Genomic DNA, 24,356 nt, shown 5'->3' on the forward strand with positions numbered 1-24,356 from the left:
GCCATCTATGGGGTCGCACAGAGTCGGACACGACTGAAGTGACCTGGCAGCAGCAGCAGCATTTAAATATGAATTTTGGGATAAGCTTATTAATTTCTATAGAAAGGCCAGCTAGGATTCTGGTACAGATTACAATGAATATGCAGATCAATAGAGAAGTGTTACTATCTTAACAATATCAAGTCTTACACTCCATGAACATATGATGTCTTTCCATTTGTCTAGGTCTTTTTTAGTTTCTTTCAGTGGCTCAGATGGTAAAGTGTCTGCCTGCAGTGCGGGAGACCTGGGTTTGATCCCTGGGTCGGGAAGATCCCCTGGAGAAGGAAACGGCAACCCGCTCCAGTACTCTTGCCTGGAAAATTCCATGGACAGAGGAGCCTGGTACGCTACAGTCCATGGGGTAGCAAAGAGTCGGACACGACTGATTTCACTTTCTTACAGTACTGAAAGTTTGTTCAGTAGTTATCAGGGTATACATTTTATACTTCTTTTGAATTTATTCCTAAGTATTTTATTCTTTTTGATGCTATTGTAAGTGAAATTTTCTTAATGTCATTTTCAAATTATTCATTGCTAGCATATAGAAATACAATTGATTTTTGTATATTAATCTTATATCCTGCAACCTTGCTGAATTTGTTTGCTAGTTTTAATAATTTCTAGTATATTCCTTAGGGTTTTCTAAGATTATGTCATGTGTAAATAGAGACAGCTTTACGTTTTCATTTCCAATAGGATGCTTTTTTTTTTGGTCGGGGGAGCTAATCACCCTGGCTGGAACCTTTAGTACAATGTTGAACGGAAGTGCAAGGGTAGACACCTTCGGTTTATTCTTTATCTTAGAGAGGAAAGTATCTAGTCTTTTACTGTGTGTGTGTTTTTTTTTTTTTTTTTTTTTTTGTAGAACACTTATCAGATTGCGGAGGTTCCTTTTTATTCCTGGTTTATTGGATGTTTTTATTTTGAAAAGGTATTGGATTTTTTTCTGCATCTATTAAGATTATTATACGGTTTTTGTCTTTTGTTCTATTGATCTGGTTTTTGGACAGTAAACCAACCTTGCATTCCTGAGAAGAATTAATGATTTGTGAGTGACTCTTTTCTGCTGGACTGTGGGCTCCACCCAAGCTTGGACCAGTATCCCCAGGGTTCAGTAGGTGCCTGGTTATGAAGTAGTAAGTATTGTTGAATGAATTAATGAAAGAACAAACCAGTATAAGATGATTGAAACAACCATGCTGAGTGCTTCATTGACTATCAGTTGAGTGGAAGACAAGGCATCCAAGAGTCTGTAGGTCCCCGAGTCTGAGCCTGCCTGACTGAAAGGCTGACAGCGGTGTGCATAGACACAGTGGGCGACCACCCAGGCCCCTGGTGTACAGCCCTATGAGAGAGTGGTAACAAGAGTCCTGGGACCTGGAGACAGAGGCCACGGCGGCTGCTGCTGCTGCTGGGATGGGGTGGGTAGGGCGGGTACCCACTTACTCTCTGCCCTCCCTCCCTTGATTCCTCCTCTTCTGTTCAGCCGGCAAAGGCCCAGGGCAGCAAGGATGGGAAGCCCAAGCAGAAGGTGATCATCTCCAACTGTGGGGAGTGTGTGAGACGGGAGCTGTCAACCCGGGGAAACAGCACCCGAGGTGTCCCGTTGGTAGCGAGCAGGGCTTCGTGTTGTGGCCCTTCCTCGGGGTAAGCTCCTCTGCAGGCACAGCCTGCGCCTCCTCTGGTTCTTCCTTAAGTGTGGCCTTGGGCCTGGGGCCGCCCTCCCCACCATGGACGGCTGTGTGTGGTCTTTCCAGGCCTCTGCTGCCAGGGCTTCTCTGGGCCCACCTAGTGTGGATACTGGATGTATCTTCTGGTAAAAGAAATCCTAGTTCTTATACTGCTGCCATGCAGCCAGGTCCCACGTGTTTTCAGCGGTTGCAGCTGTGACTCACCTGTCCTGCTGCAACAGATGACAGACCGTGGCACCCCCTGTGCGGCCTCCCTCCCCTCCAGGCTGCCCGAAAAGTACCCCCTGGTCTGATCTCTGCAGGTGGCAGTGCCTCTTGTCTTCTCTCTCTCACCTGCTACCAGGCAGGCCAGGTAGATTAGCCAGGCCCCAGTCCTACCCTGACCCCTGCTGGTCTTGGGCTAACAGGCACTGTATTCAGTCTCAGCGACCTGTTCACACGCTGTGCATTCGTTGGACCCATAGAATTGTATCACAGCAGAGTTCAGGGCCCTTCTTTTGCCAGGCCCTGTGCTGGGTGCTGGGGAGACATAAGAAGCCAGAGGCGGTTCTTGCCCTGCCCTTGGCCCACTTGGAAATTGAACTCTGGTGCCATGGTTTGTCACCTGCTCTAGGCCAGCCTCTCACCCTACACCTGTTTGGCCAGCCAGGCCGCCTGACAGCAACTTGAATGTGCGAAGGCAGAGCCCCGTCAGTCCATCACTGGAAACCTCCTCCAGGACTGCCCCCTGCTCCCCTGTCGCCGGCTGATGGTTGTCCAGATCGAGTCTGGATGTTCAGAAACCGCTGGGCTGGGCTCATTCCCTCACCTGTGTTCTCATTTTGGGTTTGGCGATCAGGTTGAGTCGGGAGGGTGGGGTAGCCTGCTGGCCCCTGGCCCCAGTGCCCCCAGGCTAGATCCTGCAGAGGGATAGCTGCTAGCCCTCCCCACGACGCCAGTGCTAGCCCGGCTCTCTGCTTTCACGTGGGGCTTCGTCCTCTGTGGCTGGCTGGGGCTGCTCCTGTGACCGAGACCCATTGCCACAGTATCCCAGCCGGGACCCTCACTTCTTAACAGAGGCGCCTTCTCACTTCTCACTTCACATAGGCAGTCAGCTGTGGCTGTCAGCACAGGCAGCAGCCATTTGGGGCTGGTGTGATGTCCGAGCAACAAGGGGAAGCACTCAGGCTCAGCACGGTTGGCCTTGGGGACGACATGTGGGCAGAGAGCAGGCTGGCCTGTGGCCCCAGCAGAGAGGACTGGTCACAAAGCCTGTGAAACAAGGGAAGGGTGGGGGTGGGGTGACTTGGTCACTGTGCTTTCCTGATTGCCCTGGAGAGGTGGGGACCAGCAGACTGGCTGGAAAGGCTCGCTTGGGAGAAACCAGCAGGAGGTGATTGCTCACCCTGTCCTGTGCAAGGGCTGCCCCAGAAACTACGCCATGGTGATCACCTGTGAGCCTTGTACAGGTGGCAGCCTGAGCCTCAGACCTGGTCCAGGTTATCTGAGCTACTGGCCAGCCTGGTGGCCATGCCCTCGCTACCTTCCTTCCTTCCCATTGCTGCAGATGATAGGGTTGGGGGCCCACCACCACCCTCTGGGGAAGGAATAGTGAGCCCTGGTTTGTGAGTAACAAAACCTAAGGCAGAAATCAAAGGCTACTGAAAATTATGTTCCCAAGGAGTATTTAATAACAGAAATGTTCAAGATATGTCCTAGATTGAATGATTTAGATCACTAGCAGTGCACAATCCTAACTGTAAAGTAACCCATGTATTATGTAAAAAGACACATATGCCGCGGAAAAACGACTGCAATGATTAACAATGGTTGTCTCTGTGGTGAGATTATGTGTTTGTATTGTTTTTTATTTTCAAGAGCATCCCCGACATGTGTAATATTTTTGAAAGTGAGAAAAGAGGGCCAAATGCTTGTTCAAGGCTTCCCAGTAAGAACAAAAACCCCAGAAAGTTTCCCCTTGAGCTGCACTTGCGCGCAGGGCCACAGGAGGGGTGGGGGTGCAGTGCTGCCCCGTCCTCAGGAGAGACAGGATCAAGCTGTCACGGCCAGCTGGGACCCCCTCCACAGATGGGGGGGTGGTGTGCAAGTCCACACCTCACCCCAGGAGATTACCAAGTTTCTATTTTTTAAGGAAAAGCCCAATGAGTACAGTAGCACTTCCAAGGACACATTCTGGGAGGGCTGGGTTTTAACAGGAAGGCACTTCGGGGAGACCCAAATTTGCAAGTTCATTTAAAATAAGGCCACAAAGAATACTGTTCATTCAGCACACGTGTGCAGAATCAGTGCCAAGTGCTCCGGACAGACCTGATCCCCACGCTGGCTCCACCAGGGCAGAACCCGTGGCGCAGTCATTCTGCAGAGAAGGAGTCGCTGGCTCTGAGGTGCTCGAGTGGTCCCATCAACATGAGGCACAGCCAGGATTTGTTGCTGGCAGGTCTGCTGGCTGCCACAGCTACCCTCTCCTGTCATCGCCTCCTTTCCTATGAAATTGTAGGGAACTTTTTGAAGCATGTCACCCACCTCCCTACATAGAGACACAAGAATTGGGTTTTGTCCGATGAGCTGATGTCTGGGCCAGGCTGGCTGTACAGTAATGAGGATGTGCTTGGGGTGAGGGGGACAAAGCAGTGCCCTCCCAGGCATGGGCCCCAGGCACCGCTTCCTTTGCGCCCACCCTCCCCATCTACTTTGCTGCCAGTGGGCCTGAGTTGATCGCCCTTATTTATGCTTCTCATGTGCAGCCTGAAATGTGACCTGCGCTGCCAAAGGGAACCAGGTAAACGAGATGGCCCTGGTAACTAGCCACTGCCACGTCATCAGTTTTCTGTCTTTAATTACTGCCCTTCTCTGCAGCCTTTTTCTGTTGGATTTCATTCGGTGGCCACGTGGATGGCTGAGGGTGGTAGAAGTGTCAGGAAGGCCTCAACCACTGGACTCCTGACTTTACCGCACGGGAAGGGAGTCGTGTCACGATCCTTGTGTTCCTTATGTTCCGCACCTCCGATGGGCAGGGCAGTCACATCTTCCAAACATTCACTTCATAAATTTTCCTGGTGCCTCAAACCATACCAGGTTATGTGCTTAGGCAATGAAGAAACTTAACACTGGCATCTGTCAAAAGTTTCCAGGCCTCCACTGCCCATGATGTTGGGAGGAGAGAGCTCTGAATGAGGCCCTGAAATAGCAGGCTTCAAGTCTCAGGGCCGCTGGGCACTTAGACCACATCTTGGCTCTGGGAGAGGAGAGGCCCAGAGTTGTAGGTGGATTCTCCAGCCGGAAGGGCCTTTGGAGATGTGAGAGTCCTATGTATGTTCTTTTGTCAGAGACAGGAAATAGAAGCCTGAATGGAAGGGCATTTCCCCAGACATCAGGCACGTCAGTGACTGAGCTGAAGCCAGAATATGGGTCTACTGACATTTGTGCTGGTACTTGGTCCTCTTGCTGCCAGCCTGAGGTCAAAGCCCCAGACCAAAAGGGAGATCACCGTCTTCCTGTGTCCATGGAGGGGTCTCTTCCTGTGCACTGGCTCCCAGAGCCCCTCCCAGGTCCAGGCGGAGAGGCTGCTGTCCTGAAGCAGGGCCCCTCCTCCACCCCCGCTGCGCTCCCAGAGCCCCTCAGGGCACAGAGTAAACTCCAGGGGTGTCATCCTGGGCTGGGCCTGTGGGCTGGGGCAGGTTCAGGATCTGCTTTTAATGATATTTTGGGGTTCCGGCAGCTGGGTTCTGTCTGGTCCACCAGGTAAATTACAGGCTTACCAAGTCAGAAATCAAATAAACACTCCAGGTGGCCGCTCTAAGAAGAACAGTGGTTTCCGGGAACCTCCCCACCCAGCTCGGCCTAATTGCCGCCTGTCACTCCCCTGGCACCCGGGCCTTTTCTTTGGCTCACAGGCCCCAAGAAACAGGACGGGGCTCCAGGGCGCACAGGGTGACTCAGACTTGTGTGATCAGCCTCTGGGCGCTGGCTGACGCAGTGCCCACCCTCGCCCTGTGCCTGCGTGCACTGGATTGCTCCTCAGTGCGGCAGGAGAGAAAGCAGTACACCAGGCTCAGGGCTGCTGGCTGCCTGGAATCGCATGCTGAGCGCCTTGAGGCCCTGTTCAGGGTCTGTGGAAGATGGTGACTGATGGCCGTGGGCAAGGGGCTCAGCTGTGACGTCTGTGCTGTCAGCCTGGACCTCCCTGCAGCTGTGCCCTTGTTTGTGCTAAGAGTTCACTTCATGTGTAAGTGCAGAGCACGACACAGAGAGATGGAGGGACCTGCAAACCTCCAAGGTTCACTGCTTCCCTGGGGGCCACACCTCTTCCCCAGGCAGGAGACGTCCCCACCAGGTTCACCCCCAAGCAGAAGGCCCATTGTTCCTTCCCAAAGTGCTAACTGCCCAAAGGCCAAGTCAGGAACCACTAATACACTACACCCAGAGGATGTGCACCTCTGGCTGCGCTGTGCCGGCAAGGAGCAGACCCACACCCAGACCCGTGGTGAGTGGAGCAACCCCTGGCTGCTAGCCTCAGGCTCCAGGTGCTCTCAGACCATCCTGGGTCGCACGCAGTAGTAAAGGGCTGGCCAAGGACAGGTCCTAAGATGGGACTTCTGTGCTGACCGCAGCCTGCATCAGCCACGTGGGGTTGGGTGGGACAGGCTACCACACATCCCAGGGCAGGAGGCAGAGGGCCTGGGTAGGACCAGCCCCTGGCAGGATGTGGGCAGGGGAGGGGGGCCCTCGCCGCCGCCCTGCCTGAGCTGGGACGGCGCTGGGGGTCTCCGAGCCCCCGCCCCCGCGGAGGGCCGGCCGGTGGGGGCGGGGCCTCAGTGGCAGCCGCAGGCGCGGACCACCATGTTGCGGTGCTTGCGCAGGATGACGTTGTTGCTGCTGTCGTAGTAGAGCACGGAGGTGGCGCTCAGCTTGGTGGGCGCGCAGCACGCCTTGGGGACCGCGTGCGGCTTCAGCAGGTGCACCTGGCGGGGGCGGGAGGGGGCAGCGGGCAGAGGCGTGAGAACCTCGGGCTTCTCCCGGGACCCCCGTCCCAGCGCCCAGCTCCTGCCGCCTGGGGCTCCGCCGCTGGCCCCTTCCCAGCTCCATCTCCTCCCCGACCCCCGCACCCTCCCCCCGCAGCCCGCCGGGCAGGTGCTGGCCTGAACTCTGCCCCGGCCCCGCCCCCTTGACGCCCGCCCTGCCCACTGCCCTCAGGCCCAGACTGAGCACCGGGGGCTCCTGCCACAGCCCCTCCCCTTAGATGGGAGAACCCTGACCCTGCGGATCCCCCGCACCTGTGCCAGCGCCGGCCTGGCGCCGCTGCGACACTGCCTCCCCCTCCGCCACCCCCTCTGCCCCTCCTCCTTCCCTGATCGCTTCTGTAACATCCCGCCTCGGGTCCTGTCCGCATGAGCTGTTTCTGGTCCATCCGCCCCTCAGGGCTGGGAGCCGGTGAAGGTCCCTGTTACACCTCTTAATGCCCAGTCTTCCAGGCTCACCCTTGAGGTGTCCAACACCACTGTTTCTCAAACCTCCACCCTTGTAACAACTTCCAGACAGGGATTGTTCTGGATGGATGACCGCTGGGGACACAGGGGCCGAGTCACCTGTATAGTTGCTTGGCTGAGGTTGCACATAAGGCTGGGACCCGACTCAGAGAGGGGGCCGGGAGTCCCTGCTACCCTCCTGCAAACAGCTCTACCCCTGAAAACAGCCTGTCTGAGGGAGCTTCTGAAGCCTCCACACAAATATTTATGCAGAGACTCAGGCAGGATGAGCTGCAGTTCATACTGGACCCCTCATCCGGTTGCCACACCCCCCAACTCAGTCGGGGCCTGAGAGAAAAGGGAACCTGTATCCATTCAGCAGGACCTCCCACCCTTCATGGGAGACTGCTGAGCAGGACCTGGATGAAGTCATCTGAAGTGGGGGTGAATGTCAGGCACCCTGGCCCCTGGTACCCAGAGCCCAGCCTTGTCCTGGGAGGCCCAGCTTGGATCCAGCCTGCTGCCAGGACTGTCAGCCAGGCACCAGGCTGGCCTGGGTAGGGATGTCCAGCCAGACTGGGCTGTGGGGATGCTGCTCCCCAATTTCCCAGTCTCCACCTGGGGTGGCTGGGCTTGGCTTTCAAAGGCCCACATGAAAGAAACCAGGCGACACTGCCCACCTGCACCACCCATGAGGCTCTACGTGGCTCGAAACCCGGGAGGGCTTTTCCTAGGTTAGGACAGCACCACAGGGGCACAGCTGTTCTAGAAGTCCATCCTGGACCAGGCTTCACCAGGTGATCGACAGAGAGGACAGCCTTTGTTCCGTCTGTACCAAGAGACTGATCTGGAGTCTGATGTGCCTTTCCATTCACGTCACTTTAGAGCCCCGTGGCAGACCAAATTGGAGGCTCTGAAACTTATTGGCTGTGCATCATTCAGGAAAAGTCATGCCTCTGTGGACCTCAGTTTTCTCCTCTGCCAAATGGGTATAATGGTGCTATTCTCCCTTCCAACACAAATGTATTTCAGACACGTGCCTTGTGCCAGCTCTGCCCAGGTGGAAAATACAGAAATGTCTCAGAGATGGTCGCCACTTTCATCCTCAGCAGGACAGGAAGGGAGACAGGGGAACATTCCAGCAAACACCCAGGACCCCCGAGAACAGTACAATAGTCACAGCAGCTGTCCTCACTCTGGGAACAGGAGCGCTGGAGACCGACGCTGGCTGGGAAGGACCCAGAGACAAGGCAGCAGGGCGAGCAGGAGCTGGCCTGGCCCGGGGCGGATGAGGAGACCCTGGTCAAAGGAGGGAGGTGAGGGCACTGGGACATGGGCTGGGGGACATTGAAGAGGTGGGTAGGCCAGTGAGGGGCCCCGGGTCACAGGCCAAAGGCTCAGACTTCTCCCCAGGGATAAGGGGTGCCACGGGGAGGGGGTTCCTGGCCCAGAAGGAGGTGGTCACATTTGTGCTTTAGTGCGACCCTCTAGCTGCTGTGTGGGGAATGTGGGGGGTGAGGCTGGAGGGACCCACTTCCTCCTCTTCAGCCCCAGGACACCCCAACCACCATCTCACCTCCTCCCTCCCACCCAGGCTCCTCTTCCTCCCCAGGTGTCTCCCACCTCCACTGTCCCCCCAGAAAATCTCTTCTGCACTCACGACTCGGAGACTCCAGATTTGCACCCCCCGCCCTCAACTTCTCACGTAGGGTCCTGCAGGGCCTCACACACATGGGGATGGAAGCAGAATCGCTGATTCCCTCCAATCCGTTCTTCCACCCAACACCTTCACTGCCCCCTCCTCGTCCTGGGGGAGGGTCTCACCTGGAGGCCTGGGTTCCTGCCCTCCTGCCTCCACTGTCCACATCTCACCCCACCAGGTGCCTGGTCCTCCTGTGGGGACCACAGCAGCTCCTCATTCCTCCCTGCCTCCTCCACCCTTGACCCCACGGTCTGTCCTGCAGCTGCCAGAGATGCTTCCAGAGAGTGCCCAGATCAGGCCCTGCTTCTCTGAAATCTACTCCAGCCCCTCAGTTTACTTGGGATTAAATCTACCACCTGCCGAGCCTGTGGGAGAGGCCCTGCCCGCCCCCACATCACCTCCCTCCGTCCTTCTCCCCTCCAAGCCAGGGTCCTTGAGCCCACCCAGCTCACTCCAGTCTCCCCCTCCTCAGGGGACCCACCGTGGTGGCTGTCCTTTATTCTCGTGTTCACTGACAGCCTCCCCAGAGGGCAGCCGCTGCCTTGACAGCACCGAGCACAGAGCTGGTGCTCCCTCCTGCTGACTGACAGCTCAGGGGCTGAGGGGCGGGGCTGCTGCAGAGCCAGGGGACCAGTCCGGTGAGGGGCAGCGCCGTCATCACCCTGTGCCCCCCTCATAGGGCAGAGAGAAGCCCACACACGGCTCATCACCCCTGAGATTCTGCAAGGAAGGTGGCTCCTGGAGGAGGGGGTGTCCAGCAAACCCCACGTGACCACTGGGAAAGGAGGCATTACCAGGCGTCCAGGCTGCTTTCTTAATTCACTCACTCTCACTCTGGCAACACCTTGAACAGCCTCTAACTAGAGTGCCCAGGTCAACGTTCTACAAATAAGGCTCAGCACACACACACACACAAACCACTGCAAACACTTAGCAATAAGCAGCCTCAACCATGTTCCTACTAGAAACTTCCAGCATTTAAAGTTACCCCAGACACCAGGGCATCAGAAGATCTGTAGAAAGACAAAGAGCAAGAGGGACCCGGAAGAAAAACAACAGGAGAGGACCGGGAGGGGAAGCCGAAGCCAGAAGGGCACAGGGCAGCCCGCAACTCTCGTGCAGGGAGAGGACAGAACCTCCACGTGTGTAACTCAGCCCGACCCCCAGGGTGTGTGTCCCCCAGGAGGCCAAACTCGACAGTGAACGCGGTGCACATGTGTGTACCTGGGGCACGGGTAGTCGTGTGGGATGCCCACCGGTCATGAACGTGCAGTGCCTCTGACCACCAGCAGGCAGGCCCACCCCATGGATGTGAATGTCCCCCGTGTGGACATGGAGTGCACACGTGTGTATGTGTGCACACCAGTCAGCAAGAGCCTGCTGCATGCTGTTCAGGTTCGTGGGACGCAGGGTCTCCATACACAGTGGCCATACAGGGACCTGTCTCTGTACGGCCGTGGGATTTCACTGCACGTGCAGGCTGGGTTTCCACGTGAAGAAGGCTCGCTGACACAGCAGTCCACGGTCACCTCCTGGCTGCACGCCCCCTCCCCAGGGCGAACCCCTCCCCCAGGTGTCCGGGCAGGAGGGCGCGGTACTGACCAGGGACTGCAGGATGGCGTGGTTGGTGGCGTTCATGCAGGAGTCCAGCGGGAAGGAGCACTCCCCTTCACAGTAATAGGCTGAGTAGCCTTGGGGGGCGATGACCCAGTCCTGGGGGGTAGTGGGAGAAGGTGAGTCCCATCCATGTGCCCTCCCAGCTCTTCATCCAGCACCTGTCACAGCACAACTCAGGGCTGCCCCCTCCCTCCCTCAGCCTCAGGACAGCTCCCGGGGCAGAGTGCCACACCCCCCAGGTCAGACATCCACTGAAGTCCCTCGGTGAACAGAGCTGGACACGAGCTCCGTCCCCTCCACACGCCGTCAGCGTGCAGCTGCGTCCTCCCCCGCTGCCCCCAGTCACAGCCCCGCCAGAGGCACTGCCCACCCTGGCCTCAGCTTCCCTGCTGCAGCTCGGACATTTTATGGCTGAGGACTCAGTCTCCATAGTCATGGTTTTACAAAACAGCCCTTTTCCCTTCTCCCTTTAGAGAACTTGGAAAACAGAGGAAAATAAAGACAAAGTTCTCTGTGGGTCTACCTCCCCTGGGACACAGGTGGGGACAGTCATTTTGGAAAGGAGAGTCGGAACTCACCAGCCAGCCCAGGTCCTGGAAGCTCACGTACAGCTCGTGCCGACGGCACACCTGCCGGCCGTGGGAGCCGTGGACGTTGTCTGCAGGGACACGAGGGGCAAGGGCTTTGCTGGGCTGCTGTTCCCAGGGTGGGGGACGCCATGAGGCGCACGTTTGTTGAATAATAAATGCTGGGAAACTAACCCATTTGGTCTCATAAAGCCCATGTCTGCAGCTCTGCTGGTGCCATGACCCAGTTCAAGAACTTTCGATGGCTCCCTCTGGTGGCAGTCACTTCACACTCAGCCCAGCCTCCCCTGACTTTCAGCCTGTGGGGTCCTGATAATCCAGTAAAAGCCCCGGGGGCCCTCGGCCATCCAGGGGCCCCTCCTCCTCCCCCCCCCCCCCCCCGCCCCGCTCCGGAGTCACCCCGACCTCCCCCGCCTCTCCTGCCATGCCCATTCCGCAGGACATGTGCTCCCATTAAGGTCAAGCAAAGGCTGGCTCCCGTGAAGGAAAGGGCCCCTGGTGGCCTTGATCCTGCGGGGCTCGGCCTGGTGGGGTGACCTTCACACAAACGCCTGGACCCTGCAGGGGCCCCTGGTTCTGACAGAGACCAGGGCGAGGCCTGCTGATTCCCAAGGGCAGAGAAGGGACTTTGGGGTGGCAGGGGCAGCAAGGGTGGATGCTCAGAGCCCTGGAGACTGTGGGGGGGTCGCTCCGCAGGGGGCAGGGCAGAGGGTGTCAGGAAAGGCGGCGGGGTGACCGTCGGCCTGACCGCGCTGAGGCCAGAGGGGCTCCGTCCCCGCCTCCGTCCCCAGGCTCACCAAAGATCCCCGGCAGTTTGTTCGGGGGCGGTAGCTCGTTGGTCCTTTTCGGCGGCCTCCTCTTCAGGGGCCTCACTGCCCGAGGGGCTCGGGCGGGGCCCGGGCCGGGGCTCGCCCTGAAAAAGGTGACCACGAAAGGCTGTTTGGAGCGCGGAGCCTGTCGCCCCAGCAGACCGGCCAGGCCAGGATCCACACTGCGCCCTGAGATGGAGAGAGCAGAGAGGGGTCACTCAAGGGCGGGCACTGCGCAGGGACACAGCGGGGACCTCTCTGGGCGGGCCAGGAGCTCAAGGCTGAGGCCTCGGGGGGACCCACTGGGCCTAGGTTTCCTCTCTGAAGACCCGAGTCCCCAGTCCAGCCCCAGCCCCTCAACCTCCCTGCCCGCTCTCCCGCCTCCCCACTGCCGGAGCCAGCGCGTCTACGGGGTGGGGGAGGGCCTCGTGAGCCCCGAGTCAGAATTAGCGATGATTGAGGGCGTCTCTGGCGGTAACAGCGCTTTACAGCTTTCAGTCAGTTCACTTGAGGCTCTCAGCCGGTCTTCACGGTAACCCTGAAACCATCATTTCACTGAAAAACAGCCGCTCAGTGACGGCCCAGAGCCCCACTGCTGGGGACTCTCAGAACCAAAGTTCCCACCTCTGTCCTGGGGCTCGAGCTCCCACCCCATCCTTTCTGGGGATCAGTGTAAGATTTACAGCCCTCACTGGGGAAGGGGCGGACTCAGTGCCTGCTCTTCTGAGCACCGCCCAAGAGCAGGCTGTTCACGTCCCCTGAAGGCCCCAAAGGAGACCCCAGGCTCAGCAGGTGGAGACATTTACCCCACGTCCCAGAGTTGGGTTTCAGTTCAATTCAGTTCAGTCGCTAAGTCGTGTCTGACTCTTAGTGACCCCATGAATTGCAGCACACCAGGCTTCCCTGTCCATCACCAATTCCCGGAGTTCACTCAGACTCACGTCCATCGAGTCCGTGATGCCATCCAGCCATCTCATCCTCTGTCGTCCCCTTCTCCTCCTGCCCCCAATCCCTTCCAGCATCAGAGTCTTTTCCAATGGGTCAACTCTTCGCATGAGGTGGCCAAAGTACTGGAGTTTCAGCTTTAGCATCATTCCTTCCAAAGAAAGCCCAGGGCTGATCTCCTTCAGAATGGACTGGTTGGATCTCCTTGCAGTCCATGGGACTCTCAAGAGTCTTCTCCAACACCACAGTTCAAAAGCAAACTCGGCGCTCAGCCTTCTTCACAGTCCAACTCTCACATCCATACATGACCACAGGAAAAACCATAGCCTTGACTAGACGAAGCTTTGTTGGCAAAGTAATGTCTCTGCTTTTGAATATGCTATCTAGGTTGGTCATAACTTTTCTCCCAAGGAGTAAGCGTCTTTTAATTTCATGGCTGCAGTCACCATCTGCAGTGATTCTGGAGACCAAAAAAATAAAGTCTGATACTGTTTCCACTGTTTCCCCATCTATTTCCCATGAACTGATGGGACCAGATACCATGATCTTCGTTTTCTGAATGTTGAGCTTTAAGCCAACTTTTTCACTCTCCACTTTCACTTTCATCAAGAGGCTTTTTAGTTCCTCTTCACTTTCTGCCATAAGGGTGGTGTCATCTGCATATCTGAGGTTATTGATATTTCTCCCAGAAATCTTGATTCCAGCTTGTGTTTCTTTCGAGTTGGGTTTAAACACGTGCATCTAATCCCAGAGCCCAAGTTCTTGTCCCTTTATGTCCTTAGCCACCAGGTTTGTGGTTTAAAAAGGAGGAAAAAGAGAAAAGGCTGCAGGCAAAGACATGCTTGGGGCCTGAGTCTCAGAGAAGTGACACTTGTAAAAGTGGAATTTTATTCATATCAGCTTAAAGCCTGAGGATGCAGGAAAAACACACTGATTATCCCTGGAAAAGTCAACTCCACCAATAAAACTATATTCCTGTACCTCATTGTATTCCCAATGACTTCTTTTTTTTTTTTTTTTGTCAAAGCAAAGTAATGACTGTACAGAAACTTAGAAAAAATATCACCCATAAATCCCTCCCCTACTGCAACACAACATTTTCATTTTCCTGGGATATTTTCATATGTTAATTTAAATCGTGAGCATAACAAAGAATTCTGTATTTACTCCCAACTTTTTTTCCACATTAACTTTTTCTCCATTGTTAAGTCTTAACTATGAACATTTCAAATGTCTTCCCTTGTGGCTCATCTGGTAAAGAATCCACCTGCAATACGGGAGACCAGATTTGATCCCTGGGTTAGGAAGATCCCTTGGAAAAGGGAAAAGCTGCGCATTCCAGTATTCTTGCCTGGAGAATTCCATGGACTGTGTAGCCCATGGGGTCGCAAAGAGTCAGACATGACAGTGACTTTCACTACTTTCACTTTCTTGAGACGATATAGCTTAATATTTACATATTAGTTCATCTTTAGACATTTAGGTTATTTACTGGTTTCATTATAAAGATGAGAATATGACAGAATGTCTTCGTTTCTTTCCTTGTGGGATTTTTAAAGGAAATATAACGTAATCATGTTAAAAACAGGGACATGACTACAGGTTATGTTTCCTAAAATACAGGACCTAGCGTCCCACTTCCATGTACATTTCACCCCAGTGTTGAAATAGTGATGCACAGCCATATATATACATGCAAGTATATGTGTGTGCACACGTGTGCATTGATACAGCGAGTGTACATATATACAGATACATAAAAATATGTCTCCCATTAGTGAGTCTTATGATCCTCCACTGTACACTACAAGTCAAGGACATTGACTGCCCCAAGCACAGCCTGGCTCAAAGGTCAGTCCTTAAACATCTGTGGTTTAGCCCCAAGTCCAGGGGCCAGAGTTGACTGAACAACTAATCAACCAGAGACTAACTTTGACCTATGACATCACCTGCCACTACATGCACTGGGCTCATGAGCAGAGCTGCCACTCAGGGATGACCCTGCTGAGACAGGAGCTGACACTGAAGCGGCCCAGGGAGAAGCCATTCGGGGAGTTTGGGTCACGACAAGTGAGGGTCACAGGAAGAGCCGGCCCGTGACGAGGCGAAGCCACAAGACACACAGCAGCCCCTCCGCAGAGGGAAGGGCCCCGAGGGCACTAGGAGGTGGCCAAGGAGTGACATAGGAAGGCTGATGGCTGTCATCCATGCAGCACTGGAGTGGAGCTCCATGCCCAGCGGACATGTGGGGTGGCCTTGGCCCAGCAACCCTCCGGGCCTGTGTGTGCAGCCCCCTGTCCTGTGAGTTCCTGGAGAGCCCTGTCCATAGACGGGCCAGGGAGACCTTGGGTGACCCAAGGCTGGGCTCACTGTAGGCTTCTCTTAGTGCAACTGTCTGGTATTGGGGTCTCCTGGGCACAGAGAGGGGGGGGTCACAGGGCAGGCCTGGACTGTCCAGGTGGTGGCGCCCAGGCTGCCTGGCTCTGGTAGGACCCTTTCGAGAAAGCAGAGCGGCAACTCCAGGAGCCTCTGGGACCCAGAGTCCCTGCTCTAGACCTGAGCTGTGAGAGTGCCGGCAGGCACGCCGTCCCTTGGCAGGGGGCCCTCCCCCACTGCAGGCCTGGATGAAGATGTGGTCTTCTGGGCCAGGCGGGCCCCGGACACTTCCACCCTCCCCCATGTTTGAGTCCTTCCCATCAGGGTCTGGGTGTCATGGTAGCTCCCCTGCCTGTCCCATCCCTGGGGACTCATCCCTCTCCCCCTGGGCCAGGCCAAGATCGCTCCCATCCCTCCCCAAGGCCTTTTTCTGCCCTGGGTGCCACCTGAGCCCCCCTGCAGCCCCTGCCCGCCCTCTGTCTGCTGCCATGGATGGCACCCTCGTGCTGCGTTGAAGGGCAGTCCAGACGCCTGGGGGCTCTGGGCAGGAAGCCAGCTGTGACCGGGCGCCTTTGTCCCGTGGGTTGTTTCCTCACCAGGAGAACTAGGAACTCAGCCCTTTTCCTTCTTCCTACTGTTGAACAGCCCTCTCACTGCTCTGCTTCTGGAAACTTCTGCCTGTCCTGGCTGCTGCTGGAAGACTCCCGACACCCAGGGCGGTCAGGTCCTCATCTCCAGAAGCCCCGGAAGGGGGCTTCCACCCAGTGCCGCCCATCCCATGCCCGCCTGGTGACGGTCCCCTTTCACCCTGTGGCTGTCCCTTCGGGTACACTATCTCCACTTTAGGATCTGGGCCTCTCGCCAGGGTGAGGCTCCAGGGAGGCCTCTCCAAAAGGCCTTCCTGGACCAGCTGGAGCTTCGTGTTCTTACCCACGAGCTCCTGTCTGGTGTGTGGAGCCCTAGGGCCACACTGAGAAAGCGTGAGCTCCACAGCAGGCTTGTGTTGAAACACACACACACACACATTTTTTTCTCCCTAGCTTGTGAGACTGTGGATTCAGGATGAAGTACCTCTCTGCCCCTCTTGGGTTTCAAGGGAGTATGAGCAAGAGGCCGGTTTAGGCTACAGGACAGAGCGGAAGGGTCTAGTGTCTGATCTGGACAACATAGGAACACTATGATTTGCGATGGGAAAACCCACTGAAGTCCACTGGTCAGGTTTCTAGAACCCCTCCTACCTAAGTCACAGCCTCTGGCCACACACAGGCAGACTGTTTATTCAGAGGAGACTTCCCTGAGGAATGTTAGCACCCACAGTCTCTCCCTCTTCAGCTGACCCTCTGACCAGTTTACTAGCTGCCTAAACAGTCTTTTTCCCTTCTAGAGACATCCATTTAGCTACAAGAAGGAGAAATGTGGGAGGCAGAGGAGGTGAGGCTACAAGTAAAAGAGTGACAGAATGAAAGGCCCTAGAAAAAAAGTCAGAGGGCCAAAGGAAAACCATCTTTCATTCAGACAGCATTTCTCCTGATCACAAAAAATTCACATTTATGCAGATTTTCATGGTTCTAGTAAAACAGAGCCTTACTGTAGACTCTGGGTGTTGTTCTATAATAGGGGTAGGGCTGCTGCTGCTGCTAAGTCGCTTCAGTCGTGTCCAACTGTGTGACCCCAGAGACGGCAGCCCACCAGGCTCCCCCGTCCCTGGGATTCTCCAGGCAAGAACACTGGAGTGGGTTGCCATTTCCTTCTCCAATGCATGAAAGTGAAAGTGAAGTCGCTCAGTCGTGTCCGACTCCTAGCGACCCCATGGACTGCAGCCCACCAGGCTCCTCCGTCCATGGGATTTTCCTGGCAAGAGTACTGGAGTTGGGTGCCAGGTAGGGCAGGCACAACCTAATCTGCCCTGCTCAGCCGTTGGTTGGCACTGCAATGGGCCCCACCCCCAAGCGAGTAACTCAAGGAGGTACCATTAGTGGTTCCACTAAGCCATTGGTCGGCACTGAAGTAGGCCCCGCCCACTCCCCTTCCTCTGTATAAAAGGAGCCCACGTTTGGCCTGGGACAAGATAGTTTTTTCTAAGGCCCTAGCTTGCCGTCTTCTTGGTCTGCTAGCTTTCTGATTAAAGTCATTCTTCCTTGTCCCAACAACTTGTCTCCCAATTTATTGGCCTGACATTTGGTGAGCAGAACTAGCTTGGGCTCAGTAACAAATTTTGATGAGCCAGCCAGGAGGAGCCTTGATGCTTGTGGCTAGCTGGCCCCACGTAGGGTATTTTCCGGTAAGGCCTTAGGAGCTGCTGGGACCACTTGTCCTGAGGGTCTAACCTTCAAAATTCCCTGAAGTGGCCCTGGTTGCCCCAGGGCATGGCAGTTGGAGCAAGGAACTGACATTCGGGAGCCAACAGGTTCCCTATACCATATACAGCCGTGAAGGTTTTCTCTTCTCAGTTAAGGCTTTTTCCTTTAAGGGAAAAGCCAATTTGTTCATTTGACTGGGATATCTTGTTGGAGAGGGAAATTTTTGGACTCTTCCTGTTGTGAACCAGTTCACTGGGTTTTGTTTGGCATTTGTTCAGGATGGAATCTCTTTGTGCTTTTGATATTCAAATTTCTTGTGTTGGTGTGTGTTTTGTTGTTCTTTTTTTAAATGTATTTATTTTAAAATTTTATTATTTACTAATATATTTTTATTTCTAGCTGCACTGGGTCTTTGCTGCTGCACGTGGGCTTTCTCTAGTTGTGGCGAGTGGGGGTTACTCTTTGTTGTGGAACACGACCTTCTCATTGCAATGGCTTCTCTTGTTGCAGAGCACAGGCTCTAGGTGCACAGGACCCATGTCCCCTGCATTGCCAGGCTGATTCTTAGCTATTGGACCACCAAGGATGTCCGTGTTTTGTTATTCTTGAACTTATAAATATGGGAATTGTTTGTCCCATCATCTCAGGAACATCTGTCCCTAAGGAAAGCTCTTTGGAGTGTATCTTAAATAAATGGGTAAAAATATAGCTGTGGGCCTATGACTAAGAAAGAGATGATATTCTTCTGGAATAGTGTGTGGCCCTGGGACTTCCTTGATGGTCCAGTGGTTGGGAATCTGCCTGCTAAGGCAGAGTACACAGGTTTAATCCCTGTCCAGGAAGATCCCGCATGCTTTGCAGCAAAACTCACGAGCCTGCACCACAACTACTGAAGCCGGTGTGCCCTAGAGCCTGGGCTTGCAACAAAGAATAGCCCCTGCTGGCCACAACTAGAGAAAGCCCATGTGCAGCAATGAAGACCCCGTGCAGCCAAAAAATTTAAAACAATTAAATTAAAAAAAAATAGTATGTGGCCCCAGTATACATTAGGATCAGGAGAGCAATGACCCTTGAACGGCTCACCTAATTATTATACAGTCTTGCATTACAATTGTTTTGTGAAAGAGCATGTAAAAATGATGAGATCCTGATGTAGAAGCATTTATGCTACTGTATCAGGAGGAGAAGGCAGAGGCTGCTGCATCATGGTAACAGCGACTAAAGGGAAAACCTGTTCTACAAGAGGGAGGGAAGAAAGCGAAAGTGAGGACATGTTATTTCAAAACTTGAAACTCCTCTCTGGCCAACCTAGCTCTCCCACTGGCTGAGCAGACAGCAGTTGTTCTAGCCACCCCACACCCACCATGCTACCAACGTGTTTACTGCCTCCTGTTTCCCCTACTTATGGGGATCAGTTAGAGGTTCTATGTTAACCCCCAGCTTCCCCGATAGCTCAGTTGGTAAAGAATCCACCTTCAATGCAGGAGACCCCGGTTGAATTCCTGGGTTGGGATGATCCCCTGGAGAAGGGAAAGGCTACCCACTCCAGTATTCTGGCCTGGAGAATTCCATGGACTGTATAGTCCATGAGGTCGCAAAGAGCTGGACACAACTGAGCGTCTTTCACTTCACTTCATGTTAACTCCCAGGCACAGGGACCTGGTTTGGTGTCACCATTTAAGACCCAATAGGGCACCCAGTTTGGACCGGGAGCCACTTCTGGGACAGGGCAATTTTCTTTGTGCTGATATCCTGTAGGAGGTTTTAATGCAGATGGCCAGCCGGCTTGGTTTCTATGGATGCACAAGCCATTCTCAACTCCAGATCTGTTTAATTGGAAAACCCAATAACCCTACATACTGAGAGGACCCCTTCCATATGACTGAACTTTTCACTGCTAGCTTTGCCACTCACTATTCCTCCTGGGCAGGCACTCATACTCGTATGAATATGATGCTTGCTGGGGATGAAAGAAGGATAGTCTTTGACAAGGTTAGAGAGGAAGCAAACCAGCTTCATCTAGCAGATCCAGATGGAATTCCAGAAGCAAACCTGGCAGTCCTTATTGCCGAGACCAACTGGGATCCTAATAATGGAGACAAGCTGCTCCTAAAGCATTATAGGAAGTGTGGGTCTTTGAAAGATCAGGCAAAAGACTTAAACAAAATTCAAGAGATACACCAAAAACTCAGTGAGGATCCATCAGAGTCTCTAGAAAGAATTTATCAAGCTTATAGGCACAATACTGGTGCAGATCCCGAGGCCCCTGAAAATATGAGAATGGTAAATATGACCTTCATTGGGCAAAGCGCCCAGATATAAGAAGAAAATTACAAAAATCAGATGGTGCCTTTGGAATGAGCCCTTCTCAATTGATAGATGTTGCTTTTAAGATGTTCAACAACAGGGAACAAGGTCAGAGTAAGAGGATGCAAGACAGAACATAACTTTTCTGGCCACAGCGTTGGATTCCTGGAAAGCAAGTACCCAGGAGAGAAGTGAGCCCACACGGGGAGGAAACAATGTGTTTACTGTAAGAAGGAAGGGCACAGAAGGAGTGTCCCGGGCTGAAGAATAAAAGAGTAAAACAACAAAAGAAAGACAGGAGCCTCCCATCTGGTAGAAAGATAGGAACACTCAGATGATGAATGAAGAGGCCTGGGGGCTCCCTTAGACTTGAGGTGCCCAATTCCACTTTCCCCGCAGGGTCCCAGGTAACTGACAGTGAGGGACAAGTTGACTGACTTTCTGATTCGTAGACACCAAGGTGACACAGAAAACATCTCAGTCCATCCTGGTCTCAAGAGTTTCTGGAAAAGTACAAAATTATTCTTTCTTACAGACCTCTAGAATGCCAGTTAGGTGACCTCATCTTGAAACACAGTTTCTTATATATGCCAGCATGTCCAATCTTTTGGGTTGAGATCTCGTTTGTAAATTAAATGCTCAAGTAACTTTTTTTTGTCAAAGTAGCTTGACATCAGGGTCCCACCAGAGCATGCTGTAAGCTACAGATGGCATTCATAGACACCCCAGAAAAGGTGACAGAGATCTTCCCCACCGCTTCTGCCCTTGAGGTCTAAAAAAAGGTAAGGCTGGAAGTATGGGCTGATGGCACCCCAGAAGGCCAAAAATGCATGGCTAATATAAGTCCCATTAAAAAAGGACACTGGGACACCTAATCTAAAACAATACCCTCTGAGGCAAGGGACCCAAAAGGGAGTTCAGCTAATTCTTGAAAAAACTCTTAAAACAGGACTGACTAAACATTGAAGGTCCCCGAATAACACCCCATCCTCCCAATCAAAAAGCCAAACTTGGACTTTCCGGGTGGTGCAGTGGATAAGATCCGCCTGCCAATGCACGGGACATGGGTTCAATTCCTGGTCCTGGAAGATTCCACATGCCGAGGAGCACCTAAGCCCGTGAGCCACGACTACTGAGACAGTGCGGAAACTACCGAGGCCCGTGAGCCTAGAGCCTGTGCTTTGCAACGAGAAGTCACAGCAGTGAGAAGCCCTCGCAGCGCAACAAAAGAGTAGCTCCTGCCAGCTGCAACTAGAGAAAAAAGTGCAGTAAGGAAGACCCAGAGCAGCCAAAAATAAAGATAAATAAAAAATTTTTTAAATGCCAAACTGAACAGAGTATCACTTTGTCCAAGACTCAAGGGCTATTAATGAAATAGTTCAAGGTTTGCACTCTGTGGTACCTAATCCATTGTTGTTTATTTGCTAAGTCATGTCCAGCTCCTTTGCAACCCATGGACTGCAGACCACCAGGCCCCTTTGTGCATGAGATTTCCTAGGCAAGAAGACTGGAGTGGGTTGCCATTTCCTTCTCCGGGGGATCTTCCTGACCCAGGGATCGAACCCATATCTCTTGTATTGGTAGGTGGATTCTTTACCACTGATCAACCTGGGAAGCCCAACCTAATCCACACACTCTGGTTAGAACTCTTCTGGGAGAAAATAACTTGTTCTCAGTTTTGGACTTGAAAGATGCCTTTTTTTCTGCATTCCTATTGCAGAAGAATCACAGCAGCTGTTTGCTTTTGAATGGCAGGACCCAGAAACACAGAGTCCGATAGTATTGTTGGACAGTCCTGCCTCAAGGACTTAAGAATTCCTCCACCTTGTTCAGAGATAACGTTAGCTAGGGACCTGAGAAACTTGATATTGGATGAAAAACTCTTATTCCAATATATGGGCAATATGCTTTTAGCAAGACTCACACATGATAAATGTCTACAAGATACCATAAGAACCCTGAATTATTTGGCTGATTGTGGATATAAGGTCTCCCAGAAAAAGGCCCAAGTACGTAAGCAATAAGTCACATATCTGAGTTTTGTCCTTTCCCATGGACAGTGAGGGCTTTCGCCTGCAGGTAATCACAGGCTTGGGAACACCCAAGATTCACAGACAACTCAGGGGGTTTCTGGGAATGGCAGTATTCTGTTGGATTTGGATCCTGAACTACGGGCTCATAGTAAAGCCCCTCTATGAAGCTTTAAAGGGACATGATTTTGAGCCCCTTACTTGGAGTATGGAATGCAAAAATACATAAATGGGGCCTAACCCACAAAGGACCATCCAGTGAGTCACTCAAAATTGCATGATTTGTGTGAAAAATAACCCCAAGACTGCTGTCAGACCTCCCCAGATAGGGACTCAACACAGAGGAGCCCGCCCCACTGAGGTCTGGCAAACAGACTTCACTCAAATGCTTTGAGTCACAGGAAATTTCAGATGCCAGCTAGTATTTGTGTACACTTTTTCAGGGTGAGTGGAGGCATATCCCACCAGGAAAGAAAAAGCCTCTGAAATGCTTAAGGTTCTCCTTAAGGAAAGTAAAAGTGTAAGCTGCTCAGTTGTGTCCAACTCTTTGCAACCCCAAGGACTGTAGCCTGCCAGGCTCCTCTGTCCATGGAATTCTCTAGGCCAGAATCCTGGAGTGGATAGCTGTTCCCTTCTCCAGGGGAATCTTCCCAACCCAGGGATCAAACCCAAATTGCAGGTGGATTCTTTACCATCTGAGCCACAAGGGAAGCCCTCCTTAAGGAAATAGCCTCCCAATTCAGACTGCTTCACTCCCTTCAAAGTGATGACAGGCCTGCTTTTGTCTCTAGCAAAACCCAAAGAGTGTCTAAGGCACTGCAAATTACTTGGAAGCTACATTCATCCTAGAGAACACAATCAGCAGAAGAAAAAAAAAACAAGAAAATGAACCATACATTAAAGAGGAGCATTGCTAAAATATGTGAAGAGACTAATTTAATTTGGGATACAGCCTTGCCAGTTGCCCTGCTACTAGTCAGAGTGGCTCCTAGAAGTAGGCTTAATTAAGCCCCTCTGAAATATTGTATCATTGTGGTCATTCCAGATGTCTGCCCGGGCAGGAGAGTCTATAAGTGCTCTGAAAGATCTAGCAGTTGCCAATTATGTGAAAACTCTGGGCACTATACTAATCTCTGTTCATGAGTTTGCTTCCAGCAGGTCTGACTATCCAATTGAGGTAGGCTCGCATCCTTTTGCGTCTGGAGACCAAGAGAGTTTTCTCTCATTAAAACCCAGAGAGAATAAGGGCCTGAGCATCAGCTGATTGCAAGTGGACAGGCCCACACGTGGTCCTTACCATGCACTCATCTGTCAGTTTAGCTGGAGTAAAGCCATGGATTCATCACACTTGGGTTAAGATAGCCCATTGTCATCAGAAAATGACCCAGCTCTTGGGATTTCCCTTGTGGTCCTATGCCTAAGACTCTATGCTTCCATTTCAGGGGGCCTGGGTTCCATCCCTGGTCAGGGTACTGGGTCCTATGTACCGTCAAATAAATATTTTAAAAAGGGAGAAAATGACCCAACTCCTGAGAGACCTAGAGAGCAATGGGTTTGTGAACCCTTAGAAGATTTAAGGTTACTCTTTGAAAAGGGTAAATACTGAGACTAAATTTTCATGGTAGGTACTTCCCTGGTGGGCCAATGGTTAAGAATCTGCCTTCCAATATAGAGGATGTGGGGTCAATCCCTGGGAACCTGGATCTCACATGCTGTGGGGCAAATAAGCCTGGCATGCCACAACTACTGAGCCCATGCACCACAACTAGAGAGAAACCTGTGAACCTGTGTGCCACAACGGAAGATTCTGCAGGCCACGACAAAGATCCTACGTGCCGCAACTAAGACCTGATGCAGCCCCAAATAAATACATCTTTTAACTTTCATAGAAGGATTTCATTATGTTCAAATAGTTGTAGATAAAGAATTGTAGTGCTTACTAAAATTGTAACGAATATTCTCAAGATAAAGAATTGTAGTGCTTACTAAAATTTTAAGGAATATTCTCAACCCAAAGCTGATCAATTCCATTTCAGAATCATCTCCTCATCGCCCCTATTCAACAGGAAGTAGTCAGAAAGATCCTTGCCCCTTTTACCACAAGACTGTGAAATGGACATTGGCAGTGGGGAACAGGGGCGCGGCAGGCACAACCTATAGCAGACTTGCTCAGCCATTGGTCGGCACTACAGTGTCCCTCTCCGAAGACCCTCCCCTAAATGAATTACTGTCAACAAGCAACTGTTAGTGGTCCCAGTAAGCCATTGGTTGGCACTGCAGTAGTCCCCTCCCCCTCCTCTGCATAAAAGGGGCCCAAATTGGGACTGGGACAAGACGGTTTTTTTGAGACGCTAGTCTGCCATCTTCTCGGCCTGCTAGCTTTCTTATTAAAGTCATTCTTCCTTGCCCCTAAAAGTTGTCTCCGGATTGGTTGATTCGTCAAGGGGGGAGCAGAGAGAACTTATGCTCCGTAACAGTTTCTCCT

At 52.7% G+C, this 24,356-nt stretch overlaps 1 protein-coding gene across 1 annotated transcript in view; it reads right to left on the bottom strand.

Moving 5' to 3' along the window:
* Positions 1–3,412: 3,412 nt before the first annotated feature.
* Positions 3,413–24,356, bottom strand: part of BMP8A (bone morphogenetic protein 8a) — a 43,777-nt gene continuing 22,833 nt past the window's right edge. The window contains exons 4-7 of the mRNA XM_027537723.1: positions 11,902–12,102; positions 11,096–11,175; positions 10,503–10,613; positions 3,413–6,694 (exon numbers count right to left, since the gene is read on the bottom strand). Of these exons, the coding sequence (XP_027393524.1) occupies positions 6,545–6,694; positions 10,503–10,613; positions 11,096–11,175; positions 11,902–12,102 (542 nt within the window). The 3' untranslated portion in view covers positions 3,413–6,544. The remainder of the gene's footprint in view (positions 6,695–10,502; positions 10,614–11,095; positions 11,176–11,901; positions 12,103–24,356) is intronic.

Source organism: Bos indicus x Bos taurus, chromosome 3, assembly GCF_003369695.1.
Source record: "Bos indicus x Bos taurus breed Angus x Brahman F1 hybrid chromosome 3, Bos_hybrid_MaternalHap_v2.0, whole genome shotgun sequence".
In the NCBI taxonomy this organism is placed as follows: Eukaryota; Metazoa; Chordata; class Mammalia; order Artiodactyla; family Bovidae; genus Bos; species Bos indicus x Bos taurus.